Here is a 20,844-nt window from a genome sequence, read left to right on the forward strand (position 1 = left end):
GAGAGCAGAAAAGAACACAACCTTGGCGCGCTGAGGAGTGAACAAATCAACGGGCACCGTGGCATCACAGTTGCACCACATTTCTTAAACGGCGGCTTTTTACCCACAGGGCTTTGTGGCCTGGTTGTCCTCCAGGGGGTTGCATAAATGCACTCACTTCTCCTTCACTCTGCCTGGTGATCACAATGCCGAGTTGACCTATTGTTTAATTTTGCAGCCACATTTATTGTCTGAATACTATAGTGCTGTTGGCGTCGTGTTTGGTTTGGCAACCTGGATGGGGCTCTGCAGTGTTTATTTGTTGTCCTGTCAGAGTAATAGAGTTGCCGGGGTGAGCTGCAGCGGGCGCTAGTCTTAAGACAGCTGAGTCAACTAGGACTATCTGGACAGAGAATAATATGCCGAAAAAGGAGAAAGGCTTTTATTTCTTCAACTCTGCGTCTGTGTGATAGAGGACAACTTCAACTCTGGTGCCAGTGACATCAAGTCGCCACAATGGAGGTTTCATGTCAGAAGAAAAGAATAAATATGTGTTTAATGAGTTTTAATGCGTAGGATGAGTGTTGCTGGGGCGGTGCTGAGACCCAGAGGCAGAGCAGTGAAACACAGCAAAACACAAAAATCAAGGTTTATTTCGAAAACTTGGACTCTCCCAAGAAACACAGGACTTCCAGACAAACGGGAACAGAAAGTAATTTCCCTGAAGTATATCAACAAAGATTCAGTAGTACCAACTAGTGGGCAGGAGGTTATATATGAACCAAAAATTAAGATTCATTAAAGGACAGTGCAGGATTAACAAAAGTACAAAAAAAAAAAAAAAACAATAACAATACAAAACAGGAAATCACTAAACTCAGTAATTTAGAAAATGTAGTCAGTCGGCAGAATATAAAATAAAAATCTAATCTGCACTAATCAGAAAAACACACACCAAAACAGCGGAAATATGACTGATGCTAATCTTTGGAAAACTAAACTAATCTTCACTCTGGAGGAGGACAGGGAACCGAACTGCGAGATTTAAACTGGAGAGGGCAGAATGCTGCCAGGTTTCAGAAGTGCACGATCTGGCGCCTGGCCGTGGCTCCAGAGGGGCTGATATGGTGAGTGAAGTCAGGATGAGTCTCTGCCTGCTGCTGGTGAGTCCACTCCGCTTCACATGCCACTGTCAAGCAAACATAAAGAAAGCAACTGTGAAATAAATAAATTAAAACATAATAATGGAGAAGGACTGGTGACCTATCCAGGGTGAACCTTGACCTCCCCTATAGCTAAGCTGGGATTGGCTCCAGCATCCTGCTGCTTCGCACACAGGAAATTGTGGTATAGAAGATGGATGGATAATGGAGATGGTGAACAGTCGGAATTGTGTGACAAGCTGACAATAGTAAGAGTGTCTCTGACAGTCAGTTCACCTGCACAGTAAAAGTGAATGGTTTACACTGTACAGCTCATTTTCTGCTAAAGCAGCAGCAGTCAAGGTAGATTAGGGTTAAAAAACAAACTAAACACTGGACTGTCAGGAAAGGAAGATAAAATTAAGAAATGATGGCTGAGATCCAGTTAACACTTTAAAGCACAAGCTAATGATGACATTGAATTATACTGTGCTTGAATAATACAATAAAAGAATGGTGAAGCACATCAATCACATTGTGTATTATTGACATTACTGTCTTTTGGTGAAATATTCATCTATCATCTGCGAAACGCAGCCGGTGAAAATGGAAACATGGCGCACAAATGACTGCAGGGCAAGAGGAGCCCGCTGGCCGGAGGAGCGGTAAGAGAGTACAGCAGTGAGAGAAAGCGAGAGTGAGAACGGAGGCAGGTGTGAGTGAAAGGTGCTGAATGGATTGAAGTCCCGGTGTCAGAGGACGCAGCGGCTCGTGGGCCCGTCAAACGGGATACTGTATTGACTGCCAGTAACATCAGTCCAGGCGCCGGCTCAGAACACAGATCATGTTTAGGATTTTCATTGCGTAACCCCCAGTCTGTCTTTTTCATGGCAGGTTCAGGTTTCGTGAATGGGTTTATAATTAATGCCTTGATGGTTACTAATGGCCGTGTCCCGAGAAGCTTTGTACTGCACTCTAATTAGCTATTATAAATGGTTGCATTTGCTGTGAGCACAAACACCCTGTCAGAAGACAAAGTGGGATGGCTCTTTCTGTAAGCTTTTCTTTGGAGGTTTGAAAGCTCAAATCCCTAAATCCTTCTGATATTCTGTCAGTTGTTGGGTTATTATGGAGCATAGATGTAAAGGGATCTGCGTCGTACGGCATGCTTGAATGCCAGAGGACTGTTTCTCCAATAGTTAAATGAATCCAGGAGTGTGACAGATTCAGTGTCAGAACATCTTTTCAGCAAACTTCTGTTTCCCACTGAGAAGAGCTGAAATAGATGTGATCAGAAACATGATCATGTGTTTGTTATAAATAGTCTGTTTTAAAGCTAACTTCACATCTGGCTCGTATTCTTGCAGTTGAGTGACAAATGTGTCTGTAGGAAAACTGCGTCTTGACACCCTGAGCTTAAAATTAAATATTCCAGGGTAATATTAAATTTTGCTTGAATTTGATTTTTTTTTTTTTTTTTTTTTTTTTTTTGCTCGGCTTGCACACCAGCGCATAACACACATCCTTCTCCCTGTCATTGAACGTCAGCGTCAGAGAACATGACCCTATTTTCCTTCTTCCCTTCAACCTGATGAACCTGTAAACCTCATGCTTCCCAGTTTGAAAGGAAATCACATCTCAGCTCTCTAATCCGATGCAGGGCTGCAGAGTCGGTAGACGTTTGAATGAAGGCCTCCGAATCGCAGCAGGTTAAGTGCTTCCATGAAAGCTGGCCGTGTTGTTGTGCGTTGAGGCTCGCGGCGTGCCAGGCCTCCACCACAGGAACAGGGGTTCAGACCCATCACTGCACTTCCTCCTCAATCTTCGGCAAACAGGCCACGAGAGCAGCTCAACAGCTGGGCCGACTCATTATGTGAGCAGCCCCATTAAGTCATCATAGGAATGCTTCCTGTTGTGCCATACACCCCAGTTTTTAATCTGGCCCCAAAACTGTTCAGGCATGAGTGCAAAATGGCTGTTAAGAACAATTTCTTCAGTCATTTACATGACTACTTCCTCCCACCAATTTATCGGCTGAGCTCGAGCACTGTGTTCTCATTCATTCGCATCTGGACAACACTCCCTCCTTTTCACTCATTTGTGTATGTGTATCCATATCTCACACATACTTCCTCAGAATTTGACCCAGTGCACATGCGAACTACTTCAGAGAGATGCAGACGTGACACGCACAAATTAATTTTCTGTACTTCATTAAAAAAAAAAAAAAGAAAGAAAAATTAGAAAGAGTCCAACTCTATCTTTGATTCTAATTAAAGCCGTATACACAACAGATGAGGCTGGCTGCTAAAAGGGTTCCGATATGTGGTGGAAATGATATGTGTAAACTATGTAATGTGAATGCTTTAGTCAAGCTGTGTTTAATTTTGTATCCTGACGAAGCGCATGAGAAACCTGCCTCTCTTTAGCTGTCTCGTTGAATCATATGGATATAATTTCATCCATTTACGTTTTTCTGCTCTTTGCTGTGGTTGCCACAGGGCATTTGGAAGCAGGCAGATTAAATGCACATGTTCCTCTCATCCGCAGCCGGGGCACTCCGCTCCGCAGCCTCCCCTCCGAACAGATCCTGAAGTGTTGGTGGTTTTCCTTGTTGGTCGGGGCAGAGAAAGGCACCTTGTGATAAACTGACCTGCTCCCTTTAAGATCTCTTTTTTTATACTTAAAATATTATACAACCTGCATTTGAGCATTGATGCTTTATAATGTGTTTAATTTGCCCTTAATCTCACCGGTCAGGCTCTAAAGAAGTCCTGATATGTCAGGTAAAACTAATTAAAGCAGAACAAGAGGTGGATGACTGGTATGCTCTCAGGACCATTTTCTTTTATGGGAGGCCCTCTAAATATGAGTAATAGTGAATTTCATGCTAGTTAACAGGCAAACAGTCGAGTATAAGCTCTCGATCATTAGTCAGAGTCCTGAGCTACAATTACTGCCCAGGGCCAGATTTTAGGTGGAGATATCAAAGCTTTCCTTCTCATCAGCCAGAGAAAAAAACTAGATTGTTAGCAGAGAAAATCCTGGAGCTTATTCGCAGGGAGGAAGAAATAACTCCTGTAGGTGACGACCTTGGCTGTGAGGACCAGTCAGATATTATTTTTCAAAATAATATCCCCTCTGCATTAGTTTAGATTTTCTCTGCATTTCTCTTCTTATACCATTCATTAAGGATTTTAATCAGATCTCTGTTCTACATGTAAGCAGCCATACGTCCTCCTGTGCCGCTCAATAATGGCTGGTTTGTTCCCATCGTCCGCAGCTCCAGCAGGTTGCTAATGAGCCACCGCGTGCAAGCAGGGTCGGTACACTGATGCCTTTTAGCTCTGACACTGTTTGGCCTTTTCCCTGCCAGTCAGGAGTCATTTCCCATGAAGGCCTCAGGCGCGACGCGCCTCCACCGGCCTGCGCAGCGGGCCTATAATCTGTCTGTTGTGATCAGCTACCTGTCCACCCTTTCAACCCACTCTCACCCCCTTCAGCCGAGTCAGGACCCTGCTGTCATCCTCAATGTTTGCTGTGCTGCTGAGACCCTCCCCCTCACCTCCACTCAGGGGTGAGACAGTGTCAAACAGGACTCACATCCCTGCTCTCTGCCAGCGCAACGAACCTTGTGTGGCGATCTGCAGGTTTGCCTGAGACCGGGAGCAAAACTACAGACATGTTTGAAGCAATCGATGCGCTAAAGTGAAGCTGTCTCACAAACCTCAGCTACAATACTTGTGGGTGTTTTGAACTGATTTGCTTTCTATATTTTAAAATGAAGACATAGCATTTATCTGAGGACTCTGGACCCAATATTTATTGATGGTTGAATTTTATTTATCTTCACTGTATCATACCATTAACCTTTATCTTTGCTAATTTAGGAATGTTTTTTCACGAAAACTCACATTACTTTTACGCTTTGTCCATTACTGTTGATTTGATTATGTTTTATTTCCACCCTGCCCTGCAGCACCCGAAATCTGCTTTTATCATCAATTGTACTCTGAACCTGAGCTTTCTCAGCTATATTATAGCCAACTTGTTGTGGGTGACTGTAGGACCTCCCAGAGCTTAGCATATGCTTGTTAATGTGAACATGTTATTTTAAAAAGGTTTAATTTTGCTATATTTTAACTCTGATGAATCTGGGAGGGGAAAAAAAGCGAAAACACATATAACCACAGAGATTTAATTTCTGTTAGACACTTTTTGATTAAGATAACACAATTTATAGCCAAAAGAACACATTTCAATCCAACTAGCAGGAGTTGTGCGTTTTATTTGAGCAGTGCTGTCTGCTCAACGTATCCAAAATGGAGTTGACAGCTACTGAACTACGTGAAAGAAGTCATTTAAACCAGCAGATTGGCCACACTTAAACTTCTTACTTTAGCATAAAATTTTTTATGCAGGCCCTCTGGGTAATGTCCATGTCTCCAGGTGGCGGTGCCTATTGGTTTCCCAGCAGGCAGGAAAACCTCATTCGCAGACCGTGCAAGTCCTTGCTCCCAGAATAATAATATGCTCCTCACGATTAACACGCTTTCCTCCACGGAGCCCTAACTATAATTCAGCCACAAATTTGTATTGCGGAAAAGAAAGCAATGAAAGAGTGATTATTCCCTTATACATAAATACACAGGTTTGGCACATCAATAATAGGCATGTTTGTTTTCCAAACTCAAAAGCTCGGCGCCGTATTTCAGCAGTCAGCATGGACTGCGTCTGTCATGACTGCTACAGTAGTGTGGATGTTTCTCCTGATTTTTATTAAACTTTCCCACCGCCGCTGCTGCTGCTGCTGATGCTGTCCTTGTTTCCATCCAAAACTTTTGATTAGCATGACTCAGGAATAATATATTTCCGCCATGTAGTATTATATGAGTTCTCAAAGATATTTTCCGTGGTTTGTACGCTGAACCCTGTGCAGCTTGTGTCTGTGTAATGTTGACAACTCCTGAGGCGTAGTTTCTCCTTTTCCTCTAGTTCAATCCTCTGAACCTGGAGTTTTTGTTGCCGTCAAGCATTTCGCATGTGATCAGATGTGCTGCACATGTCCGCCATTTCTCATCACTCAGTTTTATCCCATCACTAATATTGAGATGGATTGAAATTGTAGAGGCACTCTGGACCTCAACAGTTAAAGTACCAACAACAATCCGTCATGACATTACATTCATTGACATGTGGAGGAAATGATGCTGATTACCTGTATATCATGGCACCTGTTAGTGGGTGAGATTATATTAGGCTGCAAGTTAATAATTTGTCTGTAAAGTTCAGTGTCTGTGAAACAGAAAATATGCGTACAAATTTGAATGACTTTGGCAAAGAGAAGTTAATGGTGGCTGGATGGATCAGAGCGTCTCCTTAAATGCAGCTCACGTGTGGCATTTCCAGTCTGTGATAGTCAGTATCTATAAAAAAAAAAAAAAAAAAAGAAATGATGCTTTCAAGGAAAAATGTTGATGTGCAGGGAAGTTCAAGTATGACCAAGGCTCAGTAATGCATGTGGGGAGTAAAAGCCGCCCCCTGTGGTGCTGTAGGGATATCAGAGAGCAACAGGGTGGATCTTTACAATATTCAGTCTTAACATTATGGCTGATTGGTGTGAACGTGACTGACTTTATTTTTAGATTGTTAGAAAAAGGAATACCAGCGTGTGTGTGTGTGTGTGTGTGTGTGTGTGTGTGCGTGCGTGCGTGCGTGCGTGCGTGTTTGATTCTATTTATCATGTAGCAGTTATTCAAATTATTTGCAAAGTGGACTTGCCTTTCCGATAGAAGCTCGTTCATTCGGTATGAATGTCTTCTGCTCTGGTTGTTTCTGCATTACAGTTGAAATGGTGGGACCCTCATGCTATGTGTGCTGGATTGTGATGCTCGTGTTCCTGTATTGCTGCTACAGGTCGTGTGTTCGAACTCGCGTCTTATGGAAGTTTTAGTTGCCGCTCTGTCGGTGAAAAGAAGTCAGACACTGAAGAGAGCTATCGCTGCCTGATCATTATGAAAGGACACTTTTGTCTCCCGACTCATCTGCTCAAAGGCCTTACAATCTTCATGAGGAGTGCTGCGTTGTGTCACCATAATTGAGGAGATTAAAACTCTGTTAGCGAGCCGCACAGACACACGCACAGACCCACAGATCAGCGTGGTCACCCAAAACGGCTCTACCATGCCGGGCTTAGGTTTCGCCGATATTAAATGGAGCCTCAGTGAATAGAAGGCCCGGCCGGTGCTGCATGAGTGAATGAAGGAGGCCAGGGATGAGCATTGAGCCTAAATGTAGCTGAGGGCCCATTAGAAGAATGGTGTCACTCTCTCCTTAGCCGTAACCTGACCTGTTGTCAGCGGGCTTCACTAAAGGTCAGAGTACAATGGACGGTGGAGACTGCAGCACGCCTGCAACAGGGTGAACAGGAAATGTTTTATTTTTGCTGAAATCAGCTTTGCTCTTTACCAGAACTGGTTTTAAAGAGAAGAGAAGATGCACAATAGAAGAACACTGGTACAAGGTTTTCTTCCGTTGTACCCAGTGGCTTCTCAGGGCCAGGGTGTTTATTTAGATTTTATTGGATTTATCCACCTGCTATACTAATAAGGACTTACTAATTTACTTGATATGCATATTTTTAATCTGCTGGAAAAGTACCCACTGAAAACCCATGCACATATAGAGAGAACATGCAAACTCCACACAGAAAGGCGCTGAACTGCCAGTTCGATTTGAACATGGGGGAATCTCTCTGTGGGCTCAGAGTGATATCCACTGCAATAAACTGAAGTCCAAATTAGACTTCAACTTATACTTTACCATTATTTCATCTGTCCTAATTCAAATGAATTACCAGTAATTTGGAAAAATTACAATATAAATTCCAAAACATTACGATAAAGCCTCAATTAAAATTATATTCAAGCCAGTTTTCAATTCCTGATGGTCCCATTTAGTTCAGTGATGGATGTGTTTGTGGCCTGATATGAACTGCAGCTGAACAACGCGTCTAATGCGACTGTGCGCCTCAAACATGGTGACTCTTTACACACGGTCTCCGCTGGGGGTCTCGACGAGGACTGCCTCGTCTGCTAGTTGACTGTGTTTGCTGCTTAAGAGCAGAGGCGGATATGTGAGAACCCTGATGAATCATTCACATGTTAACAAATCTGTGGTGCTCATTGGCTGAGTGGTTGGGATCAAATGAGCCAAGCTGGGTCAGATATGAGCTTGTTTACAGTCACTGTCACTTGTCAGTCTAATGCACTATACACAACAGAAGCACTTATCTCATGCTATGCATTACAGCTCGTTAGCCGCGGCCCGACAGCACACTCCACTTCCCCGTGCAATTCAAACAGCAGCCTTGAGGCAGGTGTGCTTTAATGCAGGATGTTCTTTGAGTAGATGCGATTTTCGAGGAAGCCCCTCAAATCGGCCGTGTAATTCAAGAGTCACAGCAAAAAAAGCAAAAAAAAAAAAAAAAAAAGCACACAATTATACCACCCATGTTCTTAAGTATTTCTTTTCAATAGCAAATATGTATACAGAGCCCACACTGTACCCAAATTTACCAGCTCTGCACTGATTGATTTCTTTATTTCTGGGCGCTCACATGTGGGCGCTGTGTTTATAACCCTGTGTGGTCCTTCTGCATACCTGCCTCAGTGCGGTCGGCTGTCTCTCTGACTGCGACCTCGTGTGTGCCGTCTTCTCCCGTTTGCAGTTCGAGGGCTGCAACAAAGCGTTTTCTCGTCTGGAGAACCTGAAGATTCACCTGAGGAGCCACACTGGAGAGAAGCCGTACCTGTGCCAGCACCCCGGCTGCCAGAAAGCTTTCAGCAACTCCAGCGATCGAGCCAAGCACCAGCGCACTCACCTGGACACGGTCAGAGTCGACGGCTCTCCTCTCTCGCTTTTTCAGTGTTTCGGCAGAGTGGATTACTGTCCAGCTTCTCCCCAGACGCCAGTTAAAAACTGTGGGTGGTCAGTGTGTTATAGCATAAAATGTCAAACTATAAATGTGACAGACAGGCTGCATTTACAGCCTAATAATTTTTTTTAAAGGTTAGATTACATGAAAATTTTCAAAAAAATGTGGAGTATCTTGAAATGAAGGTTCCCCCAGTGTGTGTATGAGGCCGTGTCTTGGGTGTGTGCTTCTGCGCTCTACCCCTCCTTTGCTTTCATAACGCTCAAAACCGTGTTGTCGTCCAAGCCTCCGCACCTATTTCCATGTCTTGACAGTATTAAGACTGAAACTCGCCGTCAGTCACCCGGCGATCTCTCGCGCTCCACTCTCACGGTGACATGCCGCAGATCATTAAACGATCTCTGCCATTAAACCGAGTCACAGCATAACGGAGTTGGACTGGGGCTGCGAGCTCAGACAGAGCTGTGCCTGTTTCTGTGACCTGCAGCGACAGAAAGGAAAGGGTGAGTCAGCCATCACTGCTACTCGTCATGTCTCAGTAGCTCCATCAATTTACCACCCACTTTATCACCACGCAGACGCCAAAGCAGCTAAGAAGTAAATAGGTTGTTTTTCTCAAATTATGTACATGGGATAGTTGTTTTCTCTGCTTTTAAGGGGAACTTTTCACTTCTCTCCTCCACATTTAAGCATATTTCCTAGGTATTAACTGTCAACCTCAATGGATTTTAACAGGGTTATTAAATACTTGAATATTCAATTAATAGTGCATATTTTCTCATTGTAGCAGACAATCTAATAGCTTTGTTTTATCACTGTCTCATTTCCAATCACGCTGAATGTCATAGTTTTTTTTTCTTCTTCTTCGTGGTACAAAATTCCCCAAATGTGCTTTACAATCATTCAAGGCAAATAAAATTCCACTGGGAAAAAAAAAAAAATATATCAGGAATGGGCAACTTTTGTTTTTCAGACTTCACTTCCTCTCTCAAATAGAGCTAAACCTCTGAAAATAAATAACATTTGAAATATTTAGTTTCTGTATTTTTAACAATGAGCAATCATTTATTCCCTGAAGGCTATTACATGAGACTTATAAATAAGGTTTTACTGTCTTTTCTTCATTTCTTCCATTACCTTCAGTCAGAATGGTGGACTCAGACTTTCCCAAACAGAAAAAAAGAGGGGAAAAGTGTTTTCGTGTCTTAAAATCCTTCATCCACCAAGTGAAGTTAGAGTTCTTCTACTTTTTCTTCATATTACTAGAATATGTGAAAGAAATAATCGTGAGATAAACAGGTAAACACCACCTCTGAGCTTTAAAAACACAAAACCTGCCCTATTTCCTGTTTGTGCACAGGATTAATGCATCTATCTGAAAAATATGAAAAAAGTTTAACTTTTGCTTTAGTTTTTTTATGTTTGAATATGGACATAATAATACACATTTAATGCTCATTTTCATGAAGACTAAACCTAAGAGAAAAACTCAAGGAGGATTTATACATATATCCTCTAATATATTGTGGTTAAATATGGTGGAATTTATGTGACTTTGGCCAGCTTACAAACCAGATGAGACATTTGATGGCATAATTGGCATATAATGGTAAAATATAAAACTATCTAACAATACATATGGGGGAAAACATATTTTCATGACTGGCGTATAAGGCAACTGTAAGTGGGCTATTTATGTAGTTTTCTTTTTTTAATGCAAGTGTTTTTTTTTTTTGGCATATTTTCCATATACTTTAGATTTACTTTATTTATAGTCACTATAGATACTTTGTGAAATGGGTCTATGGCTAGGTTTTGGCTAAAATGACAATATAGTGTAAAAGCAGGAGTTACCTGAAGCAGATAAACTTTAACAGTATTTTTTATAACATTCATGTTACCAGGCCACTTCTCTGTAATGTTCCTGCATCGGCCGGCCACCACTACTTTTGCAACATGTGATTGTAAATCACTCAGAATTTCAGAAATGTGAGTCCAGAATTCTATGACTCTGTCTGCTGTGGGATTTTCCTCCACCATCCACACTTTTCCACATTAGGCTAAATGATACAGCTAATCTGGGACCTCAACGCTTACAGCTTCACATTAACACCCTGCTCAGGGCCGAGCTGTGCCGCCCGGTCCGCCACTCTGCCAGGACGACTGCTTTGAGGGAAATCATTTTCAAGCTTTAATGGTATTTATCCTTCACAGAAGTTACGCTTGATTTTTTGGGGCTGCTTGGCAAAACAAACATGGCATGGATGAGTGGCGCTGTTAGCGCCGTAGAATAACAAATGGCTGATTTAGACAGAACGCTGAGGCACAGAGGCAGACTAATAAAGGCCTATATCCTTTTACATTTTAATGGCCTGCTCAAATGGTTAAGAAAAAAAAAGCATCTGAAAGGAAAAAAAATCCTCAATTAATGAGCTGTTTGTTGAAAAAAACTGCAATTGAATTTTCAATGTTTAAAACATGTATGGCTGAGAAATATCATACATATACATGGTTTTACAATTTATTTTAGACTAATCCAACTTCACCTTTCTCTTCACAGCCTGCATGTTGGCGTGCTCGTAGACAGAATAATGATCCTTTCCAACATAAACCCAAATAATTTCCAAGCCTCTAAAAACAGGGTCCTGCTACACATCTATTAAATGATCTATGTAAAGTATTCACCATCTAAACACGTTATATTAAATTTATTAGAGATATCCTGATCACAATTTTTGACCCCTGCTGCCGATCCGATTTGTCAGATTTGAGTATTGGCCAATAGCAATACTTTTCCAGATCCAAAACTTACATTGCTACAGCTATGTTGTCAACATACCCATAGTATGTCATAGTGGCAGCTTAAAGCTGAAAAAGTTTCAGCTGCAAGTGTCCATGGCAGAAGCGTTGTTTAGCTAGCATTATTGTAAAGCTCACTTGAAGAATTAAATGAATCTCAGAATGACGTAAGATCTTATTTTAACTTTATTCAGTCACAACGACAGTGAAAATCGCAGTTCAATTTTGTGCTGTCTTGTAATGAAGAGGATATACTTATTTGGAATCTCTGATCCACTAAAACTGGTATGAACGTGACAAGAAATTTAAATGAAACAGTTTGACTAAAAGATAACTATTATGAAATAGAACATAAACAGGGATCAATAAAACCAACCAGATGGTCCCAATTCCACTTCGAAGTGGTTTAAATAGGGTGACTTGAAATGAAAATGTCCTAAAAAATGCAAAAAAAGAAAAAAAAACTCAAGCATAAATACCCCTACCCTAGAATGTAGCATCTTTAGTTTTCAAATGTAATTTCCACTTGAAGTGGTAATAAAACAGTCTGGACTGAATTGTTACAGCAAATTTTCAATAAAAAAATGTAAATAAAAAACTTTTTTGAAGTCTTCACTCTGGAGTTTGTTGCCTCAGTGCAGCCTTTTCTGTGGTTAGAGACGCAGCGACTGTGGCTCGGTTGGCAGAGTGGTCTGCTTGCAGTTGGAAGGTTGTTGGTTCAATTCTCCGTCTCCACATGAACAGCAAGACACTGAACCCAAACCTGCTCCCAGTGGATAGACTGGGTGCCTTGCAGGGCAGCTTGCCTCCACTGGTGTGTGAATGGGTGAATGTGACAGTGTGAAGCGCTTCGGGCTCAGCTCCAGTAGTGGAAAAGTACGACATAAGTGAAATCCATTTTAAATGTCTTTTGAAATTAGTTGCATCAAATAAAGTCCTGGTGTTTCCTCCTCTTGAGACTGTGGCTGTTCAAATATTAAGACTGTCTATTGAGCTGATTTCATCGTTTATCTTAAAATACTCCCAGACTGCTGACATGTTAGCCACTGGATTGCTAATGCTGTTTACAGCCTGGTCGCTATTCATCCATTTCTGTCAAGTTGGAAACAGGGCTCAGTGGAATGAGGCTGACGTAAAAATGATCGGCGAGGGGTTCAGAGGGATTTGCTGACTATAGCCCTGTCCGATACCTGCCGATCTGATCGTTATATCCATAATGTTAGTTGATGAGTATTTCCTAAACGTTTTATGATCTGTTAGTAAAGGTGTTGTCAGTAGCTGGAACAAAGATTTTTTTTTTTTTTTTTTTGCTAACACAGTGAGAGAAAAAAGTTGGGATACTGTGGCTGCAACTGCAGGTATCTCACAAGAAAGTCCGATAAACTTGTAATGTTGAATCTGAATTTTGATATGTCTGATATGGTTATTTAAAACTACTGTCTGATTGTCTTTTCTTTCCATCCTTTTTCTGCTCTTCGCTTTTCTTGACATTACGTGTCTTTCTCAGCTGACAGGTAGGACTTTAACTTTACCTTTATATCAACGACTTTCATACTTCAACTTTGCTCTTCACTTTGTTATCCCATCTTAGTTAGTAGTTATAGTTTTTACTATGTTCTCATTCTTACGACATTGAAGTCCGTTCAAATGCAAGTAACCTTAAAAGAAAAACTGACATGAAATATTTTCTCTCTGCTCACAGAAACCATATGCATGTCAGATCTCCGGCTGCACTAAGCGTTACACGGATCCCAGTTCCTTACGTAAACATGTCAAAATCCACTCGGCGAAAGAGCAACAGGTGCGCCGAAAGGTAAGCGAGTCTGAGCCGGGGTGGACGAACAAAGCAAACATGCATTCCCCAGGGGTGTCGTAAGAAAGCAGTGCCAAAGAGGTACCAGATCCCACTTGTGTTACTACAATTTCTTCTTTTTTGTTTTTTTTCTTGGTATATATATGAAAAAGGGTCTATGAATGTTGCTGCCTTTGCCTGGGTTGACTACTGCTCTGCTCTGGAGCAGCTACTGTTCATCTCCATGGACAGGCTCCACGGTGACCTTGATTGAGTGCATGCAATAAGACTACAACTTTTCTAAACAGATTACGTTGTATAATCTGTCCTGCTGTGATGCACATTATCCACAGATCATTCCAGTTGGTTTAATTGAGGGATTTTGAGGCTGGGAGATGGGTGGAGGGATATCTTTGAAAATGCTTTCCCCAACAATAGATCAGCTTTGACCACATTTCATCATGTTCATGGTCAAAAGCCCATTCTTTCCCTGACTGGAAGCGGGTAAATAACTGAGAGAAAGGGCTCATTGTTGTGGAAAGGGCTGGATAGTGGCAGGCTGGATGATGTGTTCCTTTGCTTAGCATCGTAAAGGGAAACACATGTGTTCTTGTAGCATTGTTAATAAGCTGTAGTGCGGAATACCCCAGTGGCCAGATGTTATGGACAAATGTCAAACAAACGCTCTTACTCCACTCTTGGTTTAGGCCCAGAGAAGGAAAAAAAAACACAGTTAGAGTGTCACTGTGGAGAAAATAAAGACCCAATTACATGTGATGAGTGCTTTTCAGGGCACTCTTAAGGATCCCCTAGAGGACAAGCACATACTCATTTACAGATATACAGTATCTCTGTGTGAAATCAAAACTTGGATGATTTTGGCTGTAAAACTGTTAAGCCAAGCCATGCTGAAAAGTTAAATCACTTATGATTTAAATAGGCAGATAGGCAGAGGACGTTAAAAAAAAAAAAAAAAAAAGGCAAGTCACAGATAAAGTGATCCCTTTGCTTGGCTCAGTTGCTGTTGATAAACTGTGTGAGAATAATCAGAGGGTAGAGCAGATGTCATTATGATACAGTACAACTGAGAAAAGTTTCCATCCACAGTCCCACAGCAAAATCAAAATCTGGAATGGAGTTTTATGGAGGAACAAAGATTGGATTTGTGGATTGAAGGGTGAGCAGAATACATAAAGTACACAGCTTGTGGCTGACACGGTTGCAGTGGTTTGTAAACACAACACTGTACTTTTACAGACACAGTTCAAATGACTGCCAAGTTAAATGAATGTGATATATTGATCTAACACACCACAGACAGGCAATCTGAAGGCAGATACATGGATATAGCCACAACATGGAGCATAAATGTGCAAATTCTAAAAACATAAAGTAGAAAAAAAAAAAAGAGTCCAAAATAGTTGTTAAATAAACCAAAGCATGACTAATCCTTGTCGTCTGTAGCCTCCTCCTATCTGCCCCAGTACTGCTCTCGTACCAAACCATGGAGCATCATGTCGGTAGGCACTCTTTAAGTAAAGAACTGAAAAACACTGCAAGGCTTTTGTTCATTTTGCCAATGATCGTTTCAGGCTCCTGTAAAGCAGTACACACACACACACACACACACACACACACACACACACACACACACAGTCTTGTATTTCTATCCTTGTGGGGACCGTCCATTGACTCCCATTTATGTCTAGCCCCTAACCCTGACCCTTACCCTAACCCTAACCCACACCACAACAAAGCCTAACCCTAAAGAAATGTTTTTGCACTTTTACTTTTTTCAGTAACAACAACATGGTCAAGAAAACACTGTTTCTCCTACTTAGGACCGGAAAAAGGTCCCCACAAGGCACGTCGTTCCACGTTTTGCTATCCTTGTGGGGACATTTGGCCCCGACAAGGATAGAAATACAAGAACACACACACACACACACACACACACACACACACACACACACACACACACACACACACACACACACACACACACACACACACACACACACACACACACATTTTTTTACAGCAATTTTCCATGTTCTTCCTGGGTGTGTGAAAGTTTTCTCTTGATTCTTCAGTCTCCTCCAACAGTCCATGTTTGAGGTATAGGTAGAACTGCTTTTTGCTTTTTACTGTTACATATGTTTTGCTGTGCTGGTTATATTGAGAGTAAATATGGTTTACACAGACAGAGACAAGCACCTGCACACACATGATCATACCTGTGACCAACTTAATGGCACCAATTAAATGGCTTTGTATTGTTGGACATAACCAGAGTACACAGTGAACAGGCATATGCAGCCACAGTGGGAACATAAAAACTGGCCAAAAGTTAAAAAAAAGAAAAAAAGAAAATCATACCTGCAATAACAAAATTTTCATCTTATTGGCACAAATATCCCAATATTGCTGTTCAGATTACTCTAATCACACATTTTCTCATCATATGCATGCATGAATTGAAATCATGAATGAAATCATGCAGGAATTTGTAACCGAATGTCATTAGTTGCTTTAGTTGTGACTTCATTAGATTAACTTACAATAATTATACACACAAAAAAGGCAGTCATCCTTTACCACATGGATAAAGTCTGTTGTGTTTGAGTTCCATAATTCCCGTTGATCGTAATATATTACACATTGTTGGTTTCCAATATTTCCTGTCTGCATCTGATAATCACTAGTAGTGTGATTGCAGTTCTTGTCTTGACATTTGAGGCAGGAGAGGACAGATAAGATAGTTACTACAGGCCTGGTGTGCAACTCAGCAGCTATAATATTTTATTACATAGAAATCCACTGATGTATCCAGCAGAGGTGAGCTGCTCTACTGATACACAAGGCAGATGTCCCATATCAACAACTGACACAAGTTTTCCTTGGGTTTAAGTTTCTTTTTTGTGGCGTGTGATTGAAATTCCAGCTGAAATGTCTCTTCAGCTGTCCGCATTACAGTTGACGGTGCTCGAAACAGAAGCAGTCTTACGATTGGCTCCGAGTTGGTACAGGGACCCCTTATTCATTATGTTTATAGCCAACGCATGACTCAAAAGGGATCTTTCCTGTGATTCTTCTTGACTGACAATTTATCCTCATTTGCAGAAATGCTGTTTCTCATTAACTTTACTATGCCATTAATACATAAAGAGAAAAGGGGAAAAATCACATCCTGCACTGGATTCACAAATACGCTGTGTTTTGTTTCTAGCTTGCATAACCTTACAGATGGAGTGCTCTCTAAATGACTCAGCATAATTTGTTGCAAATGCACTCAGTTTGTTATTATATTTGTTTATTCCTCTCAGCTCCGGCCTTGCCCTCACTTGGAGCAGGACGTCCTGAGTGACTGCCTGTCCATGCAGCACCTTCAGAGCTCCTCCTCGCAGCACCTCTACAATGGCAAAGATGGACGCTCTCCCGCCCTCGGCCAGGACATCTTCACACAAGGTGCTCACAAGACGTCAGCCAGTCGTTACTTTAATCACAACTACTTCACATCACGCAGTATTAAGATAATCCAACAAATCAGCAACACAAGTGTGGGATCCAGCTACATTTTCACCTAGCACACTTGTTAAAAATAAACTGTGTATTAATCCTTGTTTATCAAAATTTGCCATACATGCCATGTGGGACAACTAGCTGTCACTGTGTAATGTTAATATGCTGCTACAGAGCCACTGGAAACATCCTCCGAGGGACTGGAGAAAGCAAAGAACTCTAATTATGAGTCAACAGCATGGCGACCAGAGTTAGAGGAAATAATTCACTGGCGGCTGGAGCCACTCCCAGCTGCCTATGGGTGAAGGCAGGGTACACCCTGGATATGTGTAAATATATGCATTCGATTTATACCCCAGAGCGACTTGTATATGTTTGTTCCTCTTCATGACGGAGGATCACAAATGTCACTCATATGCAGGTTTATACTGGATGCACTTTAATTGATTGTGACTATGATCGATAACGCAGGCAGTGAAAGTAAACTATGAGTGTAAGAGACTGGCTACATCTCAAAGCATCAATGACCAGATAATATTTGTTCCGAAACAGAAGAACAGGCCAGAATCTGAGGTCTGATCGGCAGCAGTCCCAACACCTGGCCAAGCAGTCTCCAAGTCATTGGTGGCAATCAGCAGTTATGTCAACATTCATGCAGATGTGCTGTGGCAATTCTGTGCTCTCAGGCAGTAAAATAATCATACTCACAGTTTGACCAAACGTAAACAACTTGCAGTACATGATTTGTCTTTAATTGCTTGTGCTTATTTTGTATCAATGTTTCAGTTGTGTGAGCGTGCCTGGTTATTTAGGTTTAGTGAAGAAGTGTCACAACCTCATGGTCTTTGTTCAGTTTGTTTGTATTTCATAACTGTGTCATGTTAACCTGTCCTGTTGTCATGAAAAGACGGCAAACACCATTAGCAGCTGGGACAAACAAAATGTTATTCATCACATATGGCCCTGATCTAACTGATGAATTTGACCACAACTAAAAGTCATCACCACCCTGGATTAGAAGCAAGATAGGTATAAATAGCTTAAAACAGCATTAGAGACAAGCAAGATGCACCACAGCCTCCTGCGTTTATGGACACATCTGTCCTTGTTTTCTGCCTGCAACCGGTCCAGGCACCCCGTTGCTCCCTGTTATTGTTGCTGGAGCTCTGGACGCCGCTGACGACTGTGAAGGCTCAACTCTTCTTTGAATGTTGAAGTGAGCCCCCGATTCTTGGCTTGGTAGCTCTCACCTCCCCCTGTTTCTGGGAGGATGTTGCTCTCCTGCTCTCTTGTTTTAAATGGTTTAGAGCCCCAGAGGAGTTCACTTGTGAGATGAAGCCAAACCATTCAAGGATGCTGTGTTATTCCAGGCCAGCAGAGATGTTGCAGGTTGGCTTTCGGGATCTGTATTTACGTGACTTTGACTTTGTTCTCAAGCCAATAGGATGCATGGAAGAAGTGGAGCAAAGTGGGAAGGTATCCCATCATTAACACTTGTGAAGCAGAAAATGAGTCATGCTTCCAGTCAGAGCTCCACTTCTTTCCTGTTTGCAGGGTTTAATCCTGCTCTTATTCACATGTCTGCTGCAGGACTTACGAGAAACCACTCTCTGTTTTACAGAGCATAATTAGAGCTCTCGCTGATTAACCAGAGGAAGGACTCATCATAGTTTTAGAGCACAGGTTAACTTACTCCTGCTGTTATTCTGAGTGGCCAGCAGACATCTATGTTTCCTTCTCGCACATTTCCTCCAGAACTTTTTTCAGAGAGTGACTCTACCTCATCCTCAGAACATAATCCTCCTCCAGCTCTCAAAGAGATTCTCCGTCTTCCTCCGCAAGGAACTAGTGATAAAATTGAGGCAATCACAGCCATTATTTGTCGACTGTTTTGCCGGTGTGGTAGCAGATGTTGGGGCTAAAGGGGAAAACATTTAAGGTCTGTGATTGATGATTTGGGGGTAATGAATCAAGCTTGTAACCATTTCAGAGGGCTGTCAGATCAGGCCTCGGCATGCTTCCACTTGAGAACAGCTGGACCTGGAAACTGCAAAACCAGGAGCACCAATCTTTTCTCTCGCTTTCATCTCCTCCTGTGCTCTGCTATCATCACTGTTTAACTGCCCCAGACAGCCTGTGCAGCGCTGTCCGCTCGGACGCTGGGAATTAAATCAGGTGATAAAGGGGGCAGAAGACAGAAAATGGTATTTTCTGATCTAGGTGAAGTAAAGTGGAGAGACTGCCACGCTCTTGACTTAGACTAAGTGATTTCCATCGGGCAAAATGTTTTTCAGTTGATGGTATTAATCTGTTGAAAAACAGGTTTAAAAAAGGTGTTCAAGAAGATTTTTGGAGTAGAACGTCCATGTAGCTCTCAAGGATTGTGTGCATCCATGCAAGAAAGAGTACGAGTCCCAGGAAAAAAGAAAGATTCTTGCTGGTTATGTGTTTGATTCTTTAAAACTGTACACCTCTGGATTTGAACCTCATGTTTGGAGAAAACAGCACTTTCAAGATGTAACCTGGGGCAGTGATAAATCTGGGATGGGCATTTTTGTAAACAAAACAAAACATAAACAATAAAACTGACAGTTATTAGTTGCAGTTTTTTTGTTTGCAGGGCTTTTTGAATAAGAAGATAATTCAGTATTAAATAGGTTGCAGCTTGAAACAGTAGAGAAAGTTAACAACATGCAGCCTGCATGAGGAGTATATAATGCACCCCCACAGATCAGTGCGTCAATGAAATGCGAATCAAATATTATTATAAAAAAAAAGGATTTTAAAGAAGTTGAAAAACCCAAAGACATATTGAAACAGTCAGAAATTTATAGGATACTTTTAGTCTCTACTGCACATTTACTTTTTATATACTTGTGACCTTATTCCTCCTTTTAAACACCCTACTGTTCAAAGTTAGTCTTCAAACACATGTAACAATTTAGTTTTTTTTTTTTTTTTTTTTTTTTTTTTTTTTTTTTTTTATTGTGCAACAAGAAAAAAATAGCTAAAAGGACAAACAAGGCCAATTCCCGTGGCAGCGCAAACAATGTACCCTAAATTACAAACAGTGCAAACACAGGAGATTTTATTTTGCAAAGCTCACTGATTGGATGAAAGTTGTCAAAACAAAATCCTGTTGCCACGAAATGGCTTTTAATTTCCTCAAAGGAAAGACGGAGTACAGGGCTCTTGAGCTTATTTGGCACGTTTACCAAATTAGCTTTGTTTGTCTTTCAGGCCTGTACGTTGGCTCCAGTACCCCCCATCACGGCGCCCCAGTGGAGCTGCTCTCCCCCGCCCCCAACCCTGCCTCCGCCACTGACCTGCCCTCCCGACAGCACCGCCTGGATCGGGACCTCAGCAGCCCCCATCACCTGTCCCCACTGACAGGCATGGATGGCACACGGGACGGGTAAGTCCTCCGCAGATGTGCAGCCGACTGTGGACCCGTTTGGATTCTCAGGCTGAGATACGTTCAAGCAACGCTCCGGGTCGCTGTGAAGGGTGGGAGCCGCTTTAAATGTGTCAACAGGGTGGGAAATGCAAACATATTTAACCAGATTAGAGCTGGAAAATCCTTCAGATAATCTTTGATGTTTTGCCACAGTCCTAAATGCAAACATTTTAAAGGGGGAGAAAAGTCACCGGCATCTCAGAAATTCTTTTCTTTT

At 41.8% G+C, this 20,844-nt stretch overlaps 1 protein-coding gene across 1 annotated transcript in view; it reads left to right on the forward strand.

The window, feature by feature from the left end:
* The window catches only part of LOC115381431 (zinc finger protein GLIS1-like), an 85,202-nt gene that overhangs the window by 53,154 nt on the left and 11,204 nt on the right, over positions 1–20,844 (forward strand). Inside the window, exons 5-8 of the mRNA XM_030082797.1 lie at positions 8,851–9,012; positions 13,559–13,669; positions 16,975–17,116; positions 20,411–20,585. Of these exons, the coding sequence (XP_029938657.1) occupies positions 8,851–9,012; positions 13,559–13,669; positions 16,975–17,116; positions 20,411–20,585 (590 nt within the window). The remainder of the gene's footprint in view (positions 1–8,850; positions 9,013–13,558; positions 13,670–16,974; positions 17,117–20,410; positions 20,586–20,844) is intronic.

This window comes from Salarias fasciatus, chromosome 23 (genome assembly GCF_902148845.1).
Source record: "Salarias fasciatus chromosome 23, fSalaFa1.1, whole genome shotgun sequence".
Classification (NCBI taxonomy): Eukaryota; Metazoa; Chordata; class Actinopteri; order Blenniiformes; family Blenniidae; genus Salarias; species Salarias fasciatus.